The 25,775-nt window shown below is 45.8% G+C and overlaps 1 protein-coding gene across 1 annotated transcript in view; it reads left to right on the top strand.

Annotated features, from left to right (window-relative positions):
• The window catches only part of TYR (tyrosinase), a 49,892-nt gene extending 25,848 nt beyond the window's left edge, over positions 1-24,044 (top strand). Inside the window, exons 3-5 of the mRNA XM_063951393.1 lie at positions 1,949-2,096; positions 2,577-2,758; positions 23,451-24,044. Of these exons, the coding sequence (XP_063807463.1) occupies positions 1,949-2,096; positions 2,577-2,758; positions 23,451-23,668 (548 nt within the window). The 3' untranslated portion in view covers positions 23,669-24,044. The remainder of the gene's footprint in view (positions 1-1,948; positions 2,097-2,576; positions 2,759-23,450) is intronic.
• Positions 24,045-25,775: the final 1,731 nt, after the last annotated feature.

Raw genomic sequence — 25,775 nt, 5'->3', positions numbered from 1 at the left:
CCGCGTCTGCGTTTGACGGCATGGCGGTTGAACGCCGGATTCTAAAAGAAAAGGGCATTCCAGAGGAAGTTATTCCTACCTTGATTAAGGCTAGAAAGGAAGTGACTGTACAACATTATCACCGCATTTGGCAAAAATATGTTGCGTGGTGTGAGGCCAAGAAGGCTCCAACGGAAGAATTTCAATTGGGTCGATTCTTACATTTCCTGCAAGCAGGATTGTCTATGGGCCTAAAATTGGGGTCCATTAAAGTTCAAATTTCGGCCTTATCAATCTTCTTCCAGAAGGAATTGGCATCAGTGCCTGAAGTACAAACTTTTGTCAAAGGTGTACTACATATACAACCCCCAATAGTGCCTCCAGTGGCACCGTGGGATTTGAACGTAGTTTTGAATTTTCTCAAATCTCATTGGTTTGAGCCTCTAAAATCGGTAGATTTAAAATACCTTACATGGAAGGTAACCATGCTATTGGCCCTGGCTTCAGCCAGGAGAGTTTCAGAGTTGGCGGCTTTATCATACAAAAGCCCATATCTGATTTTCCATTCGGACAGGGCAGAACTGCGGACACGTCCTCATTTTCTCCCTAAGGTGGTTTCGGCTTTTCACTTGAACCAGCCTATTGTGGTGCCTGCGGCTACTAGCGACTTGGAGGACTCCAAGTTACTGGACGTTGTCAGAGCATTAAAAATATATATTTCAAGGACAGCTGGAGTCAGAAAATCTGACTCGTTGTTTATATTGTATGCACCCAACAAGATGGGTGCTCCTGCGTCTAAACAGACGATTGCACGTTGGATCTGTAGCACAATCCAACTTGCACATTCTGTGGCAGGCCTGCCACAGCCTAAATCTGTAAAGGCCCACTCCACAAGAAAAGTGGGCTCATCTTGGGCGGCTGCCCGAGGGGTCTCGGCATTACAACTTTGCCGAGCAGCTACGTGGTCAGGGGAGAACACGTTTGTAAAATTTTACAAATTTGATACTCTGGCTAAGGAGGACCTGGAGTTCTCTCATTCGGTGCTGCAGAGTCATCCGCACTCTCCCGCCCGTTTGGGAGCTTTGGTATAATCCCCATGGTCCTGACGGAGTCCCAGCATCCACTAGGACGTTAGAGAAAATAAGAATTTACTTACCGATAATTCTATTTCTCATAGTCCGTAGTGGATGCTGGGCGCCCATCCCAAGTGCGGATTGTCTGCAATACTTGTACATAGTTATTGTTACAAAGATCGGGTTATTACTAATGTTGTGAGCCATCTTTTCAGAGGCTACTTCGTTTTTTGTTATCATACTGTTAACTGGGTTCAGATCACAAGTTGTACGGTGTGATTGGTGTGGCTGGTATGAGTCTTACCCGGGATTCAAGATCCTTCCTTATTGTGTACGCTCGTCCGGGCACAGTACCTAACTGAGGCTTGGAGGAGGGTCATAGGGGGAGGAGCCAGTACGCACCATGTGATCCTAAAAGCTTTATTTAGATGTGCCCTGTCTCCTGCGGAGCCCGCTATTCCCCATGGTCCTGACGGAGTCCCAGCATCCACTACGGACTATGAGAAATAGAATTATCGGTAAGTAAATTCTTATATAGATATAGATATAGATATAGATATAGATATAGATATAGATATAGATATAGATATAGATATATATATATATATATATATATATATATATATATATATATATATATATATATATATATATATAGATTATGGAAAGCCAGAAATCTGTGGCACAGTATGCAGGCGACTCCTATCTCCATATACAAAACCTCCACAATAAGTCCATGTGCTCACAATTAAATATTGTTCCTTGGTTTCGTCTTGCTTACCTTGTTTGTTGCAGATAAACAGAAAATAAATGTTCTAGTGTGAAATGCGCCTCTTGTTGGGAATGTTTGCTTTCCATTTATACCCGTTTAATATTTTCCTTCCTGTCGTGCCCAGGTTTCACCATCCCACAGTCGGGAATCGCAAACAGCTCCCAAAGTAACATGCACAATTCCCTGCATGTCTATCTGAACGGATCTATGTCCTTGGTCCAGGGTTCTGCTAATGACCCGATTTTTGTTCTTCACCACACATTTGTTGACAGGTGAGTCCTCCGATGAGCAGAAATAATTGTGTATTTTGTAAATGTAGTGGGAACATTTATGTGTACAAGCCAATGAGCTCCTCCTTTTATAGATGGTAAAGCCCTTTAAGTTTCAAAAAGAGCCTCATGGAGATGGAAAGTATGATGTATAAAATATACCCAGGTCAGACACTTGGTGTAAGGTGCAACTCCTGGTGATAACACTCTGGCTATAAATTACTCCTTTCTCCATAGCTGTAAAAAACCTTTTGTGTTGGACACTTGTGGAGCTGGTAAGGTGGTGGAGTAAATGGGAGTTATCTTTGTGCAGTGAGCCAGATCCGTTCCATGTGCTGGTACCTGGTCATATGCGGGTACATGCACACCCTCAGTCAGTGGCAGACCTAATACAAATAAGCAAGGAACATCGGTATATGGTTTCCGTGCAGTAAAGCACACTTACGTTTGTTAGTACTGATGCTTGTCCTTTTTCGTCCCCAGCTTATTTGAGCAATGGCTGCGAAGACATCGGCCAACACTTGACGTGTTTCCAGAGGCCAATGCACCAATTGGACACAATCGTGGATACAACATGGTCCCATTCATTCCACTGTATACTAATGGAGAGTTCTTCGCCCCGTCAAGAGATCTGGGATATGACTATGATTATCTTGCTGAAGCAGGTAATGTCATTTATCTCCACGATTCATGGAAAACTACTGGAAAAATAAATGTGCAGAAGTTTTCTTTTAGTTTCCGTTGTCTACCTCTACTGTACATATCAGAGTCTACAACTGTTCTCTATACAAGTCTATTCCAAATGTACCTATGTGTTCCCTTTATTACACATTAACAATCTCTAACAATACCTGACATGTTTTTGTTTAAAACATCCTCTGCTTAATTATTGTTCTATCAACTCGTACAAAACAGCCCCCCCCCCCCCCCCCCCTGTTGTGTTCACCATGCAGCAGTGCAGGTGCTGGAGTCTAATGGCCCCCATACATCAGCGGCCCCGGTTCTCCAATTTGACGGCATCACCCACCGAATCACTGATCATCTGCCATCAATGATTAGCAATCCATCTGGGAAATTAAATATGTTTAAAAATCCACAATTTGCCAATCCCAACAGTTCTCGGGATCAGAGAATTGGGAGTTTTAAATATGTTTAATATTTCCGATTCCCCAAGCCAGCTGTCGGGATTGGTAAAAGGCGGCAATATGTGTTTGATGGATCGGGGCCATAGCACAATCGAGCTGGTAGTGTAGTATACTTCAGGCAACCCCTGTATCTGAGGGAGCAAAAATGTAAGTGGAGGCTGCATACAGTATGTTTGTTCTGTGACTGTCCTGTGTCTGTCATATTCTCTTCTTTTTAATATAAGGTCCTGAATGATAAAACTCGTGCGTTGTGTGTGGTTTTTTTTGTTGTTGTTGTTGTTGTTGTTGTTGTTTTTTTTCCCTATAACAACTAACAAGGAGCTGGGCTACAAACCTTGTTTCCCTCAGTTTAATTCAGGAAAAAATTATGCACGATTTCTTTGACTAATATACCGACCATGAGAATGCTTGCCTGAATTTTACTCTGCCTGCAACGTTTATCATCATTCTGATGAATTTGCTAATACTACTCCCTTCCTTTAGTGCACAGAGTATGTGAGCGATTATCTCATAATGGGGGAAATTTATCAATTCTTGGAGAGAGAAAGTGAAGTTGCTCATCTGCTTCAAACAGTTTCTAGAACCTCCTGTAAAATGACAGTTGGCAGCTGATTGGTTGGTACCTTATCCCTCTCCATGATTTGATGACTAGACCAGGGCTAGGCAACCTGCAGCACTCCAGCTGCTGTCAAACTACAAATCCCAGGATGCCCTAATTTTTAGCGTGCCCGAACAGCATAGAGTGGAAGAGCTAAATTGTAGGAAAATTTGCTTTTATAGCAGGACTGGCCATTTGACCGTGTGATGCCCCAGAGATGCAATGTTCCTGGTCCACACCTCCCTGCATTTATTCACTCCTACTTTATGGAATGGTCTATGTATAGAGTAGGGGTGATTTGTTAATTTATTCAGCTGTGGTGGGTGGGATTGGGAAAGTATAAGGTCAGTTCTGTCCATGGTATGAGTGTGAAGTTGGATTTATTCTCTATACAGTGTTCAAAAGGATTCATAGATTTGTAAAGAACTCTCTCCTCATATGCATTAGTACAGTTTTCTGAAGGCCTATAATACTTTCATCAGGGCACTGAAGGGTTTGAATTTTTGTTTGCTCAGATAAATGAGTTTAGTAATTACAAATATTGATTTGGATGTTTAATTAAACCTCCAAACGTAATTAAAATCAAATGAAGTTCATTACAAAATTTCTTGGCTAATTATGGGTTTCTTCCCTCTTGTTGGCTTCCAGAGAGGAAGGTAGGCAATTTCTAGCCTGAAATGGAGTAACTGCACACCCCAGGCCTTCTAATAAGGCAGGGATGGGGAACCTTTGGCCCTCCAGCTGTTGTTAAACTACACATACCAGCATGCTCTGCTACAATTTTGCTACTTGGCCATGCTAAAACTGTTGCGAGGCATGCTGGGATGTGTAGTTCAACAACAGCTGGAGGGCCAAAGGTTCCCCTTCCCTGTAATAAGGAGTAGAAACTATAGGGCAAATAAACTCCTGTATAATTCTTACAGATTTTTTTTTTTTTTTGTTTTTGTTTGGATTGGGAGGGCGTTTGTTGAATGTAATAATTGGCCATGCAGAGTTGACAAGGTTTTGGAATATATTAGCATGTTAAATGTTTGCCAAACTTATGTAACTGGTTATCTGCTAAAACATTCTGATCCGCAAGAAAAATAGAAATAGGAAGAGACAAATGAGAGTTTAAAAGAATTTAAAGTTTATTTTGTGATGGGATCTGTTTACCTAAATACAGTCTCTCCCTCTCTCATATATTGTCCAATGCCCTATAGGGCAAACGGTCATACTGCAGCCTTCTTACTTGTTATATAGTAGCTGTGAGTACCTATCTCACTCGCTGTTCACTGGGCCTAATTCAGAGTTGATTGCAGCAGCAAATCTGTTAGCAGTTGGGCAAAACCATGTGCACTTCAGTGGGGGCAGATATAAGATGTGCAGAGAGAGTTAGATTTGGGTGGGATGTGCTGAAACTGAAAATTTTAAATTTCAGTGTAAAAATAAAGCAGCCAGTATTTACCCTACACAGAAACAAAATAACCCACCCAAATCGAACTCTCTCTGCACATGTTATATCTGCTCCCCCTGCAAGGCACATGGTTTTGCACAACTGCTAATAAATGTGCTGCTGCGATCAACTCTGAATTACCCCCACTGTCTCTGACACAGTGAGCAGCAGTATACAGAAAGCAATCTTTACTACCCTACTATTCAAACTTGCCAATCCAATGGTCTGATGATTGCACCCTATACCCTAGTAATACGATGCTCTATATATAGCTTATAAGGAATATATTTTTCACCTGGTCTGATGCAATTAAAATGAATATAAAAATTGCATGTGAAATCTTTCCTACTGTATTCTTTTTTTTTTTTTTTTTTTTTTTATTCCCCCCCCCCCCCCCCTAATATTTTCACCAGATGGGAGTTTTATCAGACCTTAGGGTAAATTTACTAAGATGGGAGTTCTATTTAGGATGGGATGTTGCCCATAGCAACCAATCAGATCCCAGGTACAGGTTGAGTATCCCTTATCCAAAATGCTTGGGACCAGAGGTATTTTGGATATCTGATTTTTCCGTATTTGGAATAATTGCATACCATAATGAGATATCATGGTGATGGGACCTAAATCTAAGCACAGAATACATTTGTTACATATACACCTTATACACACAGCCTGAAGGTCATTTTAGCCAATATTTTTTATAACTTTGTGCATCAAGCAAAGTGTGTGTACATTCACACAATTCATTTATGTTTCATATACATCTTATACACACAGCCTGAAGGCCATTTAATACAATATTTTTAATAACTTTGTGTATTAAACAAAGTTTGTGTACATTGAGCCATCAAAAAACAAAGGTTTCACTATCTCACTCTCACTCAAAAAACTCCGTATTTCGGAATATTCCGTATTTCGGAATATTCCGTATTTCGGAATATTTGGATATGGGATACTCAACCTATATTATCTTCTAGAAGTTGCTAGATAAATGAGAAGTAGAATCTGATTGGTTGCTATGGGCAACATCCCGTCTAAAATAGAACTCCCATCTTAGTAAATTTACCCCCTTGTGTCTGCTTGTAGTGACCTTAAGTGTCACCCACACATCTTCAGCACCATATTTTCTACACGTTTCTTATAGTACTTGTATATTCTCAAATGGTAAGCCTGTAATAAAAGAAGTTTAAAAATGAATGATATTTTTCATCATAACAGTGCCCCCAGTCTCTTTCCAAGAGGCGTTCAAGGGTTTGGTTGACGCAACCAGTGTGCCCTCCATATCTCCCTCCTCCGCCTGTGCCTCCACAGTGCACATCCAAAAAGGGCTTATGTCCTAACAAAAGGGGGTTTGACCTCACGGGGTATCCCGATTGCATCACCCCGGGGGTGTGTCCAGTATCCACTGAGATACTGGGCTGCCCCCAGAGACTAATGCTTTCCTCATTTTATATAAGTGGTCTCATTTTAAGTAACTAGTCTCAAAGTGGCCTTCAAACTGAGTAGTTTGAAAACCTGCCCTGCAGTGCCAATCCATTGAGGTCGCCATACTACAGTGTTTTGGAAATCATGCATAACAGCTCATTTAATTTGCAGAAAGTTTTCTTATTGGTAGTGTCTTCAAAGTATTTGCAGTAATCACCATCCCAAGTTCTTTCTATAAACGGGTAGTTGCTTTAGAAACTATCTGATTATAATTAATGCATTTAGTCTTGTGCATCATTAAATAGCACTCCAATACTTTAATGAAACCACCAGCTGTAATGTAGGCCTTCCAGTACATTTTCTCATGGAGCCTAATTCCTTTTTAGTATGTATTTTGCATATTTGTAGCGTGTAAAACTTGAGTGAAGTGAACAGACCTATATACCCAGGACGCTAGTAATTACAGCAATTTTATTCATGGTTGGTTTTATTAGGACCATTAATTCTACAATGTTATGGGCTTCATAGCATATTCTGTTTTTACGTGTTCTTCATGTAAATTAGGGTCTTTCTGCTGAATATCACTAGCGAGGTTCATTTTGCATGAGAAGGGGAAAGGTGCATTTTATTTAGCGTTGGCAATATTGGGAGGAAGCTGAAAATCACCCAACTGTGGGCGACAACAATTCTTAAGGAAGAATGAAGATAGAGGTAACCTAATGCTTAAGATGATCACTGGGCCTGGGGTTCAGAGTCACAGGCAGCTTAGTGCCCCCGGACCTAATCTCCTCTAAAATCACCACAATAGAAAATCTGAGGGCATTCCAGTGACTCTTCTAACCAAAGACTATGGTTCTTTTGACTTTGGTGCCACCATTCCCCCTTCTGTGTCTGAATCAGGTGTGGATGATTGGGTTGATGGTCAAGACACAATGGTTGACATGCAGGTGGTTGAAAGGGTCAATAGGTGGACATGTGAAAGGTAGACACCTGAAAAGGGTGGCAACCACAAAAGGTCAACAGAAGTGTGTGTGTGGTGTTTTGTTTTTTTTAAATAAATTGTTCGTGTTTTTTTTTTTTTTTTTTTTTTGGGGGGGGGGGGTTTGGGTGCCATTTTAAATCATGTGACCCCATTTAGTGCACCATGTGACTCACTTTGCTCACAATGCTTTGGGCAAGGTTAGTATTCCCAATTGTAGTCCATGTGGATGGTAAATGTTGGGGGAGAAAAAACAACTTGTACCATACTGATCTACTCTCCTGGAATGGCCGGGAGGCTCCTGAAAATCGTGTGGCGCTCCTGGTCACCCGGAATAGTTGGTAAGTCTCCCGGCCGGCAGCTTAGCCCTGCACCCCCTGAGGAAACACTCTCAAGTATCCCTGCAGCAGGGGGGCCCAAAGATGCGATCGCTCTGCCACACCCTCTGCTCCTCCTCGTTACGCCTCCCTATGCCACACAGTGCACCCAAGACGGCTGCCTTGTCTAGTACCTTTCCTGGGTGGAATATAACTTTTAACGCATGGAAATTGGTTTATTTTTGTCTGTCTGTAGAGCGACTTTGATTCCTGCTGGAGAAAAGCGCTATATAAATAAAATGTACTGATTATTCACCTAGCGTGTTATGGACACCATTCCATAGATGCCCACTGTAGTTTTGGACTTTACAGATTTACTAGCTTGTTTGCATCGCATCCCCTCACACACAGGATGGCAGTGTACGGAGGGCTAGGAATTTATACTTTTTCTCGCAAACATGGCCGTGGTAAGTTAGTATGGTGTTGAGTGGCGGACACTTGGTTTGGCTCGGTCATATCTGTCACAAATCCCTTTTATTTCAGATTACCATCCTTGTCGCACTGTTATAGTATGTAAATCCACTAGTGGTATATAGGGTACGCATGTATTTTTATTGCATTAGCAGAGTGACACGGACAGAAAATCAGTAAAAAATAAAATAAATAAATACTGAGCAGAAGCAAGCGCTAAGCGGCTTGGTCACATGTGTGCAGAGTGCCAAACAGGGCTACAGTATTTGATGCGATGACATACAGTACATGTATCTGAGCGGACAGACCGATGCAGAGGTTTTCTCTGACGTCCTAAGTGGATGCTGGGACTCCGTAAGGACCATGGGGAATAGCGGCTCCGCAGGAGACTGGGCACAACTAAAGAAAGCTTTAGGACTACCTGGTGTGCACTGGCTCCTCCCTCTATGACCCTCCTCCAGACCTCAGTTAGAATCTTGTGCCCGGCTGAGCTGGATGCACACTAGGGGCTCTCCTGAGCTCCTAGAAAAGAAAGTATAATTTTAGGTTTTTTTACTTTCAGTGAGATCTGCTGGCAACAGACTCACTGCTACGAGGGACTAAGGGGAGAAGAAGCGAACCTACCTGCTTGCAGCTAGCTTGGGCTTCTTAGGCTACTGGACACCATTAGCTCCAGAGGGATCGAATACAGGGCCCGACCTCGATCGTCCGGTCCCGGAGCAGCGCCGCCGTCCCCCTTACAGAGCCAGAAACAAGAAGATGGTCCTGGAAATCGGCGGCAGAAGAAAAGGGGCGGAGCTATCTCCCTCAGCACACTGGCGCCATTTTTACCTCACAGCTCCGCTGGAAGGATCGCTCCCAGGCTCTCCCCTGCAGTTTCAAGACTACAAAGGGTAAAAAAAGAGGGGGGGCACTAAATTTAGGCGCAGTAGTATACATATAAGCAGCTATAAGGGAAAATCACTCAGTTATAGTGTTAATCTGTATGTATGTATGTATGTATGTATGTATGTATATGTGTATATATATATATATATATATATATATATATATTATAGATAGCGCTCTGGTGTGTGCTGGCATACTCTCTCTCTGTCTCCCCAAAAGACTTTGTGGGGTCCTGTCCTCAGTCAGAGCATTCCCTGTGTGTGTGCGGTGTGTCGGTACGGCTGTGTCGACATGTTTGATGAGGAGGCTTACGTGGAGGCGGAGCAGATGCCGATAAATGTGATGTCACCCCCTGCGGGGCCGACACCTGAGTGGATGGACTTGTGGAAGAAATTACGTGAAAGTGTCAACTCCTTACATAAAAGGTTTGACGACATAGCAGATGTGGGACAGCCGGCTTCTCAGCTCGTGCCTGCCCAGCTGTCTCAGAAGCCATCAGGGGCTCTAAAACGCCCGCTACCTCAGATGGCAGACACAGATGTCGACACGGATACTGAATCCAGTGTCGACGACGATGAGACTAATGTAACTTCCAATAGGGCCACACGTTACATGATTGAGGCAATGAAAAATGTGTTGCACATTTCTGATGTTACCCCAGGTACCACAAAAAAGGGTATTATGTTTGGGGAGAAAAAACTACCAGTGGTTTTTCCCCCATCTGAGGAATTAAATGAAGTGTGTGAAGAAGCGTGGGCTTCCCCCGATAAGAAACTGGTAATTTTCTAAAAGGTTACTAATGACGTACCCTTTCCCGCCAGAGGATAGGTCACGTTGGGAAACATCCCCTAGGGTGGATAAAGCGCTCACACGCCTGTCAAAGAAGGTGGCACTACCGTCTCCGGATACGGCCGCCCTAAAGGAGCCTGCTGATAGAAAGCAGGAGGCTATCCTGAAGTCTGTATATACTCACACAGGTATTCTACTGAGACCAGCTATTGCTTCAGCATGGATGTGCAGTGCTGCAGCTGCGTGGTCAGATTCCCTGTCGGAAAATCTTGATACCCTAGACAGGGACACTATATTGCTAACCATAGAGCATATTAAAGACGCTGTCTTATACATGAGAGATGCACAGAGGGATATTTGCCGGCTGGCATCTAAAATAAGTGCAATGTCCATTTCTGCCAGGAGAGGATTATGGACTCGGCAGTGGACGGGTGATGCAGATTCTAAAAGGCACATGGAAGTTTTGCCTTTATAAGGGTGAGGAGTTGTTCGGGGATGGTCTCTCGGACCTCGTTTCCACAGCAACAGCTGGGAAGTCAGCATTTTTACCCCATGTTCCCTCACAGCCAAAGAAAGCACCATATTATCGGGTACAGTCCTTTCGGCCCCAGAAAGGAAAGCGGGTTAAAGGCGCGTCCTTTCTGCCCAGAGCAGAGGTAGAGGGAAAAAGCTGCAGCATGCAGCCAGTTCCCAGGAGCAAAAGTCCTCCCCCGCTTCCTCCAAGTCCACCGCATGACGCTGGGGCTCCACAGGTGGAGCCAGGTACGGTTGGGGCCCGTCTCAAAAACTTCAGCAATCAGTGGGCTCGCTCACGGGTGGATCCCTGGATCCTTCAAGTAGTATCTCAGGGGTACAAGCTGGAATTCGAGACGTCTCCCCCCCCCGCCGTTTCCTCAAATATGCCTTGCCAACAACTCCCTCAGGCAGGGAGGCAGTGCTAGAGGCAATTCACAAGCTGTATTCCCAGCAGGTGATAGTCAAGGTGCCCCTCCTTCAACAAGGACGGGGTTACTATTCCACAATGTTTGTGGTACCGAAACCGGACGGTTCGGTGAGACCCATTTTAAATTTGAAATCCTTGAACACATATATAAAAAGATTCAAGTTCAAGATGGAATCGCTCAGGGCGGTTATTTCAAGCCTGGACGAGGGGGATTACATGGTATCACTGGACATCAAGGATGCTTACCTGCATGTCCCCATTTACCATCATCACCAGGAGTACCTCAGATTTGTGGTACAGGATTGTCATTACCAATTCCAGACGTTGCCGTTTGGTCTGTCCACGGCACCGAGGGTATTGACCAAGGTAATGGCCGAAATGATGATACTCCTTCGAAAACAGGGAGTTTTAATTATCCCGTACTTGGACGATCTCCTGATAAAGGCGAGGTCCAGAGCAGTTGTTGGTCGGGGTAGCACTATCTCGGGAGGTGCTACAACAGCACGGTTGGATTCTAAATATTCCAAAGTCACAGCTGGTCCCTACGACACGTCTACTGTTCCTGGGGATGGTTCTGGACACAGAACAGAAAAGTGTTTCTCCCGGAGGAGAAAGCCAAGGAGCTGTCATCTCTAGTCAGAGGCCTCCTGAAACCAAAACAGGTGTCGGTGCATCACTGCACGCGAGTCCTGGGAAAAATGTTAGCTTCCTACGAAGCAATTCCATTCAGCAGGTTCCATGCAAGGATCTTTCAGTGGGATCTGTTGGACAAGTGGTCCGGATCGCATCTTCAGATGCATCGGCTGATAACCCTGTCTCCAAGGACCAGGGTGTCTCTGCTGTGGTGGCTGCAAAGTGCTCATCTTCAAGAGGGCCGCAGATTCGGCATACAGGACTGGGTCCTGGTGACCACGGATGCCAGCCTTCGAGAAACTTCCAAGGACTATGGTCAAGTCAGGAGACTTCCCTACACAAATATTCTGGAACTGAGGGCCATTTACAATGCCCTAAGTCAGGCAAAACCCCTGCTTCAAAACCAGCCGGTACTGATCCAGTCAGACAACATCACGGCAGTCGCCCATGTAAACCGACAGGGTGGCACAAGAAGCAGGACGGCGATGGCAGAAGCCACAAGGATTCTCCGATGGGCGGCAAATCACATGTTAGCACTGTCAGCAGTGTTCATTCCGGGAGTGGACAACTGGGAAGCAGACTTCCTCAGCAGGCACGACCTCCACCCGGGAGAGTAGGGACTTCATCCAGAAGTCTTCCAACTGATTGTAAACCGTTGGGAAAGGCCACAGGTGGACATGATGGCGTCCCGCCTAAACAAAAAGCTAGAAAGATATTGCGCCAGGTGAAGAGACCCTCAGGCGATAGCTGTGGACGCTCTAGTGACACTGTGGGTGTACCGGTCGGTTTATGTGTTCCCTCCTCTTCCTCTCATACCCAAGGTACTGAGGATAATAAGGAGAAGAGAAGTAAGAACTATACTCATTGTTCTGGACTGGCCAAGAAGAGCTTGGTACCCGGAACTTCAAGAAATGATCTCAGAGGACCCATGGCCTCTGCCGCTCAGACAGGACCTGCTGCAGCAGGGGCCCTGTCTGTTCCAAGACTTACCGCGGCTGTGTTTGACGGCATGGCGGTTGAACACCGGATCCTGAAGGAAAAGGGCATTCCGGAGGAAGTAATTCCTACGCTGATTAAAGCTAGGAAAGAAGTGACCGCAAACCATTATCACCGCATTTGGCGAAAATATGTTGCGTGGTGTGAGGCCAGGAAGGCCCCAATGGAGGAATTTCAGCTGGGCCGTTTTCTGCACTTCCTACAGTCAGGGGTGACCTATGGGCCTAAAATTGGGTTCCATTAAGGTCCAGATTTCAGCTCTATCGATTTTCTTCCAGAGAGAACTGGCTTCACTACCTGAAGTTCAGACTTTTTGTTAAGGGAGTGCTGCATATTCAGCCCCCTTTTGTGCCTCCAGTGGCACCTTGGGATCTCAACGTGGTGTTGGATTTCCTAAAGTCACATTGGTTTGAGCCACTTAAAAACCGTGGAATTAAAATATCTCACGTGGAAAGTGGTCATGCTGTTGGCCTTGGCTTCGGCCAGGCGTGTGTCAGAATTGGCGGCTTTGTCATGTAAAAGCCCTTATCTGATTTTTCATATGGATAGGGCAGAATTGAGGACTCGTCCCCAGTTTCTCCCTAGGTTGGTTCAAATGAAAAGCTGATACCACCTTATCGTGGTGCCTGCAGCTACGGAAGACTTGGAGGCTTCCAAGTTGTTGGACGTGGTCAGGGCCCTGAGAATTTGTTTCCAGGACAGCTAGTGTCAGGAAAACTGACTCGTTGTTTATCCTGTATGCACCCAACAAGCTGGGTGCTCCTGCTTCAAAGCAGACTATTGCTCGCTGGATCTGTAGTACGATTCAGCTTGCACATTCTGCGGCTGGACTGCCGCATCCTAAATCAGTGAAAGCCCATTCCACGAGGAAGGTGGGCTCTTCTTGGGCTGCTGCCCGAGGGGTCTCGTCTCTACAACTTTGCCGAGCAGCTGCTTGGTCGGGGTCAAACGCATTTGCTAAATTCTACAAGTTTGACACCCTGGCTGAGGAGGACCTAGAGTTTGCCCATTCGGTGCTGCAGAGTCATCCGCACTCTCCCGCCCGTTTGGGAGCTTTGGTATAATCCCCATGGTCCTTACGGAGTCCCAGCATCCACTTAGGACGTCAGAGAAAATAATATTTTACTCACCGGTAAATCTATTTCTCGTAGTCCGTAGTGGATGCTGGGCGCCCATCCCAAGTGCAGGTTGTCTGCAATACTTGTATATAGTTATTGTTTAACTAAAGGGTTATTGTTGAGCCATCTGTTGAGAGGCTCGGTTATTGTTCATACTGTTAACTGGGTATAATATCACGAGTTATACGGTGTGATTGGTGTGGCAGGTATGAGTCTTACCCGGGATTCAAAATCCTTCCTTATTGTGTCAGCTCTTCCGGGCACAGTATCCTAACTGAGGTCTGGAGGAGGGTCATAGAGGGAGGAGCCAGTGCACACCAGGTAGTCCTAAAGCTTTCTTTAGTTGTGCCCAGTCTCCTGCGGAGCCGCTATTCCCCATGGTCCTTACGGAGTCCCAGCATCCACTACGGACTACGAGAAATAGATTTACCGGTGAGTAAAATATTATTTTTTTGTGCCTTGAGCGCCCTATTGGGGTGGGGGTTACTGTGATGAAGTTGCTTGTTGCAACCGATCTATCACTTATGAAGCTGTTGCTATGGGCAACTCCACTCTTTGGAAGACTTGATACATCTCCCCTAAGACCAGTAAGACCTTGCATGTCAGAATCTTTGCCTCTGCCTCCCCGGATTTCCTTCATGCTGCCACCTAAATTGAGGTTCTCATACCGCCTCATTATAGATATGGCCTTGTACATTTAGTATTGTATTGATCGTTGAGTTAAGCGCTCTCTTTATGCTGCATTTGACTGACTGGATCATTTTATTTTGCCCAATCAATATGGCCGCTGGCTTTATGGCTATTTCTGTGCCTTGCAGTATGCTGGGAATGTGCCTGCTGTTCCCAAGCTTAACTCCTAACGGAACATGCAGCAATGCCTGATCCTATATAATGCTCCAAAGGATAATCACTAATGCTGATACAATGAGACGCTCCCTCAACCTATTGCATCCACTGAATGCAGTAATCGGAAGGGTCAGTAATTCGGTCTGGCTCACGTTCTATAGAATAGGCCACAGGGGGCACTGCGGAAAGAGGCTCAGGAGGGGGTTTCATCAGTAAAAGTGACTGTGTCTTCATGTGCTGGGTTGTATTGCATTTACTATGTGTAAAAGGAAACTGGAACAAGATGATAAGACAAAGGGGCAGATATATTAAGTTTGAAGTGATAAAGCTCCAGCCAATCAGCTACAAACTCATTTCAAACACAGCCTGTAACATGACAGTTATGAGCTGATTGGTTGGAACGTTATCAACTTCCACTTTCTCACTTCACCAGGCTTAATAAATCTGCCCCAAAATGAGAGCGTTAAATACAACCTTAATACACATCCGTCTTCTTCCCCTGTTAAAAAAAAATCAAATGGACTGTACTCTGTTGCTTCAGACTGATCGCAACAACCACATTACAGCAGTGTGCTGAAGTGGGAGTTATTCAAATGCTTTTGGCTAATCCAGGGATGGGCCATTTGCAGCCCTCCAGCGGGTGTAGAACTGTACATCCCAGCATGCTCTGCCACAGTTTTGCTATCTGGCCATGCTAAAACTGTGGCAGGGCATACTGGGAAGCTTCCGTCTATAGCTGTGATCCATCTCCATTCAGGCACATAAGCAGCAGTCTTGTGACTCACTGGGCTGCATTCAGATCTGGAAGTAGCAGCGAATGCTCTAATATGGTGACACAGCAGGAGGTGTCACGCCTTCTGCACACATTACTGATCCACACTGCGTCCTAGGACGCAGTATCGGATAATCTGTCACCATCTGCTGGATGCATGACCCATAGGGGTGCTCAAGCTGGCCGCCACATCTGCTACAAAGAAGCCGGGAAACCTATGTCGTCTGATGGAGATCCCGGCCTGTTCCCTACTACGCAATACTGGCGACGCGCCTCTGTTTTCAGACACGGAGACAGTTGCTGCCCCCTCGCCACTCTCAAACTGCATCAGGCAGTCAATCGCTGACAGTCTGATGCTGGTCTAAATTTCCGCTCGCAGTCCTGTACTGCATATAGGGGGTAATTCAGACCTGATCGTGGATGTGCGAAAAAACGCACGTTTACGATAATTTTCCCTGACATGTCAGGGAGGGGGGGGGGGGGGGAGACACCCAGCACAGGGCAAGTCTGCCACGCATGATGGGTCCTGCACCCCACGCAGACATGCAAAAGCATCGCACAGTGGCGCTGCTTTCGCATGGTTCGAGTAGTCCTCAGTCTAGCTTCAAAGGCAGACGGCTACTGGCCATGTTTTGGGTCGCTGTGTATGACTTCACGCAGCCGCCACTACCCACCACAGCAACGATCCAGACACGCCTGCATTGTCCGGGCCACGCCCCTTTACGTGGAGTGTTGACGCTCACAAAATGTAGCATCACCACCCAGTTCCCAGTTCCTAGGTCTCTAGCACCTTGCACATACACACAAATCGCTTCATAGCGATTTTTGCACACTTGCGACCGGGTTTGAATTGGGCCCATAGTACGGGTCCGGTGCATGTGCGAAGTACCGGACATCGATACTTTGTGGCATGCACCGCAGATTCTTCAGAATCTGAATGAGGCCCCTTGTGCACAAACATGCCCTTATGGTATCTTGGCCATGCTTGCACGCATCCTCTAACCTTTTCCCTATCCTCCCTTTAGTGCAAGGGGCCACGCCATAGCAGGGTGACTGAGCACCCTGGTCTGACAACTCCGGCGCACATGACCTCACGCAGTAAGTGCCACTGGAGCTGCAGACGAGCAGGAAAGGGACTGCCAGCAAGTAAGTGCAGGGACCTCTTTGGTGCTCAACTCCAGAGGGGCCAGTATGATATATGGGTGCAGGGCCCATTTACTGTGTCATACTGGCCCCTATGGAGTTGAGCGCTGCAGAGGACACTGGAACAAAATGGCGTGATCACTATTTATATAAATTTGCGAACGCGCTTTAGACCCTGACACAGTGCCAAAGAACCCTCAACTGCGTCCTTCAGAGACTACACGTGTCCCCCCCCCCCCCTCTCTTAAACTGCCCCTCGGTGCTGGGCTCATTCTAAAAACATGCCCTGCAGCAAAGTGTGATTGGATTGTTAGCATGCCGCGCCCCTGGCCTTGTGCTCTGCACGGTGGCACTGGTCAGCCTTGGTTAATGGACCTGACGAAGGTGCATATACACAAAATGCCTCTCAATCTGTACGCGTAGACTGCATAAGTATTTCTTCTGCGCAGATTAGTTGAGTTTGTTCCTTATACATTACTGTATGTGTTTACTTTGAAATGTGTCCTATCTGTCAACCGCTCATAGATTCTATAAACACGCTTGTTCCAGAACAGTCCATGCTGTTTGTGCCGCTACAAACATCTATGTATAGATCAGGTGTTATTGATGCGCTAGCGAGATAAACGAGACTCTGTAAACGTGGCAGGGAAATGCCTGGTTCTGCAATCCCTGAGGGGACACTGCAATTGTCTTAGGCCCACAAATCTTAGAAGATAGGATGGTCAATAGGAGAAGGTGTTCGCTGTGTATCTTAACAAACGAGGCGGTGTGTTAGAATTCAGGCTACGATCAATACTTCAAGGCTACAGCTGTACAAGTAATTAATTCAGGGATACGGATCTTTTCATGTACAATGTATAGCCACAACCTGAAGCCCCTCTTGTACAAGGTTTTGTTAGTTTATTTCCGTTGATGTAAATTATTGTCCAGGAAGATTACGGCGTTACCTACACCCACAAGGAACATGGGGGGGGGGGGGGGGGAAATAGACCCAATAGGTTGAGGTAGCCAGAACAGATGGTTTTCTAAGGGGGGAATTAATGTCTAAATGTCACCGTATCTTTGTATCTGGTTGCGACTGATTATATCGCATTCTCCTCTGCACAAGTTTTCATAAATCATACTGGGAGATCCAGACTACTCCAACTGTCACTTGCGTTATCTTCCAGCATTGCACTAATTACCCGCCGTCAATGACTGCGGGTAGCTAGATACTCTTCCCCCCCCCCCCCCCAAATGGCTAATAGAGAAATCACCATCTCGTTGGAATCTATTGATGACTTTAGGTGAAAACCGATGGCTCTACCTTTCATTTCGGTAGATGTGCAATGAAGGTTTTATAATGTATCCTTACGTACTCATTTATTCAATATAACCAATTATTCGTGGCACTTTGTCCAGTAAAGGGAGCATTTTTCCACATTTTAAGAGACCATATAAAATTCTAAAATTAAATTCACCATCTGTCCGGGGCTCCCATCTTGTAATGAAAAGTGTTTAACAGGAGGTCTGCTTAAGCAACCCCATACTACAGTACTTTATTTTATTATTTTTTGGTTTGTTTTTTAATAATCCATACTTATGCTGTTAACTTGCAGTGTTAAGGATTTTGAATTATAAGGGACTGTGTAATAAGATTTTGGTTGAGGGATCAAAAAGGGGACTGTTCTGTACAAACTAGGAACATCTGTTTCATATTATGAATATTGGTCATTTTCAAAGACTTTTTTTATTATGACAATACTGATGTCCGAATCCAAAAACAGTGGTAAATTGGTCATGCAGCAAGTGGAGCGTTGTGGGCCACCTGTTGGTCATTGCTGGTAACTACACATGGTGTGCCTGTTTAATATTTTTACTAAATACTCATGGCTGAACTATTTTAAAGAAAAATTAAGTAACCTTAATTGTACAATTTCTCAGATATTGACATCTTGCGAATATTTAACTTTATTTCAACTTGTTTTGCACAGCAAACTAGTGTAGTGTAGTGTGTGTGTGTGTGTGTCAGTCAGGGCTGTTTCTAGCCAATTTGGCTCCCAGTGCGAGATTTAAAAATGCGCCCCCCCCATGACATAAAAAATGTGCCCCCACACACACACACACACACACACACACACACACACACACACCTAGATTAAAAAAAAACCCTTGCACCTGGCAAGGGGGCGTGGTCTTATCTAAATGGGTGTGGCCTCATTTAAATGGGCATGGCCTCGTCTGAAAAGACTACCTCACAATCCAGTTTTTGACCCTGCTCTAACAGATCACGACCACCACAGGAAAAAAAATTCTACCATATTAAGCCCCACACAGTAATGCCCCCTGCACCATATTATGCCACACACCGCAATGCCCTTGATACATTAAATCCCCACACTACGGCAGGCAAAAGTCCCCAGTTCACACATTACAGCAGGTCTCCCCATTTTACACATTGAGAGAGAGAATACTTACAGAGGCGATTACCGCTCTTCGGCTCGCCTCACCAGTCACTCCTCGTGCCGGCCTTTCCCTCTTCCTAACCTGGATCCCCCTCTGTACTCCGCTCGGGGGGGGGGGGAGGGTCGCGGAGTGACGGGGTTGCGTCGTGACGTAACGACGCAACCGCGTCATTCCGTGCAACTCCGCCCCCTGAGAGGGTTACTCGGGGAGAAATAGGAGGGGGAAGCAGCGAGCCACAGTTAGTGCCGCGGCGGGCGCCCAGTGCGGTTGCACTGCTCGCCTGCCCCAAGAAACGGCCCTGGTGTGTGTGTGTGTGTGTGTGTGTGTGTGTGTGTGTGTGTGTGTGTGTGTGTGTGTGTGTGTGTGTGTGTGTGTGGTAATTAAAACCTTTTTGTGTACCAGGCACTAGAAGAGGCCTGACTTTAAACTGCAAAGTCAAGATGGCTTCATCCTGTCTATTTATTCTACTGTGGCTTTTTGGCTGTAGCGTAAACCTTGTACAGTACAATGTGTGTTTTATTTTATTTCTCCCAATGCTATACAGTATTTCCTCATTAGTTAAATGTCTATACTGTTTGTTTAAACACTTCTGCAAAGGTCATGGATTCACAAGCTTTTTCACAGCAACTCTTTTCACAGAAGAGAAGAGCTAGCGACACCAGCAGGTTATTAGTAGGTACTACACTACGTTCTAGAAAAACGGTTACTGTGCATTTCTTTCACTCTTCTATCTTGAAGGTGTGGCTGGGCACGCTCCAAATTGGAAAGAAAAAAAAAAACACTTAAAAAAAACCTGCAAAACTATGTGCCGGATGTAATGACTCCAGAGTTCGACAGCTGTGCAGGATTTTTGCCGAACTTGATTACATTATTTTTATTTTAAAGGGGCAATCTCTCTTACAAGGCAAAACCATGCCTTGTAAGTGATTTGTCCCTTAAAAATAAAATAAAAAAATGTGTATATATAGCCCTGTGATTCTGTGCCTGGGTTTCTAACGCTGGGCGTGGCTAGAAGGTCTCATTGGGTTAGTGGCAGGTCTATCACACCCAGTCCACAGCTGATTGGGCGAGAAACGCCCTCCCACACAGGTTACATCCAATGGGAGGCTCTGCCCTTTGCCTGCTGTGTTTTCACAGAGCAGGATTAGCAATGGGACTGATGGAGCTGCAGGTTCAGTCCCACACCCCAAAATAGGCCCACTGCATCTGCAGCATCACACCCTCCAACACTTTACACATAAACATTGATACAAATCCAAAAGGGGGGCGTGGCCACGGGTACAGCAGCGTGGCCACGCCCCCTTTCCTATACTTTCAGTGGAAGCTTGGAGAGTCAAAAAACGGTACAGACCATAAAAAAAAGGGACTGTACCTTCCAAAAAGGTGCAGCTGGAGGGTATGCCACTATCTGCAGCAAGTCTCTGCGCTGAAGATAGGGAAAAAACATCCTTTTACTGCAGCGTCCTATGGGGGTCATTCCAAGGTGATCACTAGCTGCATTCGTTCCCTGTGCAGCGATCAGGCAAAAACTCGGCACTTCTGCGCATGCGTATAGGTGCAATGCGCACGTGCGGCTTACTATTACAACGAACAATGTAGTTTTACACAGGGTCTACCGATGCTTTTCAGTCGCACAGGCAGCCGCAGAGTGATTGACAGGAAGAGGGCGTTTCTGGGTGTCAAATGACCGTTTTCACGGAGTGTTCAGAAAAACTCAGGCGTGGCTGACCGAACGCAGGGCGTGTTCATGACGTCAAATCAGGAACTGAATGGTCTGAAGTGATCGTAAGTGTTGAGTAGGTCTGAAGCTACTCTGAAACTGCACAAAAATGTTTTGTACCCGCCCTCCAATCCCTTCGTTCGCACTTCTGCTAAGCTAAAATAACACTCCCAGTGGCCGGCGGCATAGCGTTTGCATGGCTGCTAAAAACTGCTAGCAAGCAATCGACTCGGAATGACCACCAATGTCTTGCTGCCAGTCCGCCTGCCCCCTCCGGCCTCAACAATCCCCACTCCCTAACCGCGCCGCAAGTGGAACAAAAGCTGCTGTGGCCACCGGCATAGATGTGTATGAAAGCGGCGCAGCGGAAGACTTTCATAGGCCTCCCTGCGCCGCATACTCTCTGAGCCCCGGAGCCTGCTCTGCGTGTGATGTCACAGAAGTGCCTCCCCACCACAGCCGCACCCAGATCCCCAGAGGCCCTGATTCCGCAACACAGCACCTGGCCTGCCAGCCTGGAAGCCCCGAGATGGCTAATGTAGTGGATAGAGTGGGTGATATCGCAGAGGGTAATGTCTCGACGCTGAATCAATGTAAAAGGTGACAGTGCTGTGCAGTGCAGTGGGTGTGCTGTCAGGGCCGTTGCTAGAGTGTTCGGCGCCCCCCTGCAAACTATAAATTTGCACCCTCGCATACTTTACAAACGCACAGCGCACAGAATGACCCCTGTATTACAGACACTTACACATGTAATGCCCCTAAACCAGTGACGCTTACACATGTCACACACCCCTGTACCAGTGACGTTTACACAAATAACACCCCCTGTAGCAGTGACGCTTATACACGTAATGTCCCCTGTAGCAGTGCCGCTTAGACACGTAACGCCCCCTGTACCAGTGCCGCTTAGACACGTAACGCCCCCTGTAACAGTGACGCTTACACACATTATGCAGCAGTCACACATATACACACACACACACACACACACACACACAACAGACACATATATATACAAACACATACATACATACATACATACATACATACTGTACATACATTACACACATACACAGTCACACATATATACAGTATACACTGTATATACACACACTCACTCTCTTTCCAGACACTTATCTAAATGAAGTCTGGCTGGCCGAAGCTGTAGCAGCTCATCCTCCTGCTGCAGCATGGTCCCGTGTAGCTCCGCCCCTTACTCCCATCTTGCTCTGCCCACTTTGGCTCCCTCCCGGCCACTGAATGTCACACAGGGGAGGGGAAGGGGGGAGAGGAGGTTTTGTGCTGACAGCGCCGAGGGGGAGAAAAGGTTTTGTGCTTCCGGCGCCGCTGCATGTGTGACAGCAGCCGCCAGCAGCAGGGATAGCAGCAGAAGCGCAGCACAGGGATGCAGAGCAGGGAGAACGTCTCTCCTTCCTGGTGCCTCCCTGCACTGTATCCCTTTGCTGAGCGGCTAGCGCCGGCCCTGTGTGCAGTGTTAACTGACACTACACAGCACTCTCACCTTTTACATTGTCCCAACACGCTGCATTACAGGGAAGTAGACGCACTACATAAACTACAGCTCCCAGCAGCCCTTAGCACCGATTCGGTGCCCCTTAGGGCTGCTGGGAGCTGTAGTTTATGTCGTAGCGATCTACTTCCCTGTAATGCGGCGCGTTGGGACATCGGCGCGAACAATAGGACTGCCTGCTGTGCGAGTCTCCGGGAGAGCCACTGCCGAAGGGAGGACAGCAGCTTAGCTGCTGACAGGAGGAGAAGCAGGAGAAGCATTACCCGCCCCTCCCCCACTCACAGTACCTCCGGGCCCCATCCGCGGCACCCTTACACACCCCCTCCAGCACCCGCGATAGCTCCGGACCCCCACCCGCAGTGACCCCGCACCAGTACCTCCCGCCGCACCACTGCATCCGCCCCTCCCTCACCCGGGGCAACCCCTGCAACTGCTCCTCCCCCACCCGCAGCGGCTCCAGACCACCACCCGCAGCATCCACGCACCCTCCCCCACCTGCGGCACCACTCCCGTGGCACCCCAGGATCCCATCTGCCTCTTCCCCGCGCCCCTTACTCCCCCAACCAAAGCACCTACTAGGTGATTCACCAGGCCCTGCGTGCGCTGTTCACGCCGTTGCAAGGGCTTCCACCCCTTAACCATTGCACGCCCTTTGTCCATGCAATATTTAACCACTCTCACAATTATGATTGGATGTAATACTCCATATAATAAAAATATTGCACGCCACAAGGGTGTGCAAGGGTTAAGGGGGCGTAGCCCCTTACGACGGTGTGAAGAGCGCCCGTAGGGCGCGATGAATCCCCTAGTGTGTGTGTGTATGTATGTATGTGTGTATATGTATGTATGTGTATATATATATATATATATATATATATATATATATATAATATATATATATATATATATATATATATATATATATATATATATATATATATATATTTATATTCTCATATCTCTGAGTTTGGCCGGCATCCTGCACGACTGCCAAACTTGGGCATCATTACATCCGGTTCTATATGGTGTTTGAACAATGGTTTTGTATATTTAGAAAAAGTTGTAGGACATGTACAAGCTACTAAATTGTCTAAACTCAAACTCTTATAATACTTCCAAACCTGTTAAATGAATAATTCGACTCGTCTCTTTTAACCACTCAGGTTCTTTTGAAGACTTCTTGACGCCATATCTGGAGCAGGCACGACAGATTTGGCAGTGGCTCCTGGGAGCTGCGGTAGTAGGAGGCTTACTTACGGCGGTGATGGCCGTGCTGGCTGGATTGGTGTGCCGGAAGAAAAGAAGACCTACAACAGAAGAGACTCAGCCTCTTCTCATGGAGGCCGAAGATTATCACAGCACGTATCAATCCAATCTATGATGAAAGAAATATTAGTACACTGCTTTTTAGATGGTACTTCATTTACATTGCGATACACAATGTGTGTAACACAAATCCCCATGTAACGAAGGTGGTGTAATACTCGGGAAGCAAGATATATTTTTATACTGGGTTTTATCCTTCCAATCTTTTGCCTTTAAGACTCAATATTGGCCCTTTTATTCCAGGTCTGGTACAGTTTATCGTCTGCTTCAGCAACGATGGGTTAATAATGTGCCTTAAGTATGTAATGAATTAATATACGGTATATGCTGCCGAGTGTGCAACAAACAGTAGATTATACTGATATGTATGACCCATGCGGATTGTCAAATGGTCTGTAATATGTCCAAACATTAAACCCCATTTTTTCTTATTTGTATTCTTCTTTTTTTTTTTTTTTTTTTAAAGAAAATTGTTTGTGTGTCATATACAATATGTCCTGCTGAACTATATAGTGCTTCATCTTTTTTTTTTTTTTGGGGGGGGGGGGGGGGGGGTTTGAGGTTGTCTTTACTTTAAAAAAATAAATAGAAAAAAATGGCCATTGTTTAAAAAAAAAAAAAAAAAAGTAAAGTTAAAGGTACTCTGCGGAGGTCAGCTGTCACCTTGGCAACTGATTTTTAAGGCTCAACGTTCTAAACCGATATTGAAGACAACCAATATTGATAAGAATGCTGCTTATCCACTTTCTCGGAATTGGTCATCACCAAATTGGTGCCGAAAACCAGGCAGGATGTGGGATTGAGGTGGACATGTACTAAGCAGTGATAAGAGGGGATAAGTGAGCCAGTGGAGAAGTTGCCCATGGCAACCTATCAGCAGCTCTGTATAACTTTATAGTATGCAAATTATAGATGTTACTGCAGCGCTGATTGGTTGATGGGGCAACTTCTCCACTGGCTCACTTTTTCGCTCTTATCACTGCTTAGTACATGTCCCCCTAAGGGGTCTATTTACTAAGCCTTGGATGGAGATAAAGTACCAGCCAATCGGCTCCTGTCTCTTTTCAAACCCAGCCTTTGACATGATGGTTACGAGCTGGTTGGCTGATACTTTTATCTACGTCCACTATATCGGCCAACCAACTCCTAACTATCATATCAAAGGATGGGTTTGAAAAATGACAGGCGCTGATTGGCTGGTACTTGATCTCCATCCACAGCTTAGTAAGGGGTCTATTCATGAAGCAGTGAGCCAGTGGCAAAGTTGCGGTCAAGCTCTGTCCCTGCAATGATACTCCACAGCATCATCGGGGTATTTTTCAGAAAAAATACCCCGATGTACTACTGTGCGTGCGCTGCCCCCGCCAACATCGCCACCGACCGGTCGATTTCACCCCCCCATCCCAAGAAGATCAATGTACTCGACAGTCCAGGGAGCAAGCGTCACTTTTTACTGCACTTTTTTCATGAAAACTGCTCCAAATGCCCTTTAATACATTCAGGTGATACTAAAATAATGTGAAAAGGGTGTGAAAACACCCCTTTTCACATTATTTTAGTAAAAATAATGTTAATAAATAGACCCCTAAGCCTGGGACCGGTTCTGTCTATCCTCCAACTCTAATTATTTGCAATTGGTTTTGGATATTATGTAAAAAGTCCCTGTACAAAAGCATTTCCTGCAGTGTTCATAATACAGGAATGTCTATGTATTATTCACAAACACACACAAACTATGTATGTATGTATGTATGTATTACAATCAGGACCACCTATGGCGCATTCGTGGTTTAAAGAGAAAAGGGCCCGTGTGCAGTCCCCCTCCTTTATTGCAGTGCAGTACACTCTGGCCATTTGCCTTAATCTACTGCAAATTTAAAGGTCTCTGAGAAGATGGCGCCCATGCATCGTTCCCGATGACATCTCTACTGTGCGATGCATTCGCAAATCACGGGCAAAATAGCCATGGCTGCCATTTTCTCTGATTTTTTTGCAGCCAGTGCCAGTCCAACGGAGCGGTAAGTATAATTATATTTGCACACACCCTGCACTTATTATAGATACAATAGTGTATCGGTGCCTACCTTATACATTTGGGAACAGCACCATACACACAACCAGACTATGTAAGTAACCTGCAGCTAAGTCTCCTTTGTTTATTT

Source organism: Pseudophryne corroboree, chromosome 2 (genome assembly GCF_028390025.1).
Source record: "Pseudophryne corroboree isolate aPseCor3 chromosome 2, aPseCor3.hap2, whole genome shotgun sequence".
Lineage (NCBI taxonomy): Eukaryota > Metazoa > Chordata > Amphibia > Anura > Myobatrachidae > Pseudophryne > Pseudophryne corroboree.
The sequence above is the reverse complement of the archived record's forward strand: the minus strand, read 5'-3'. Positions and strand labels throughout refer to the sequence as shown.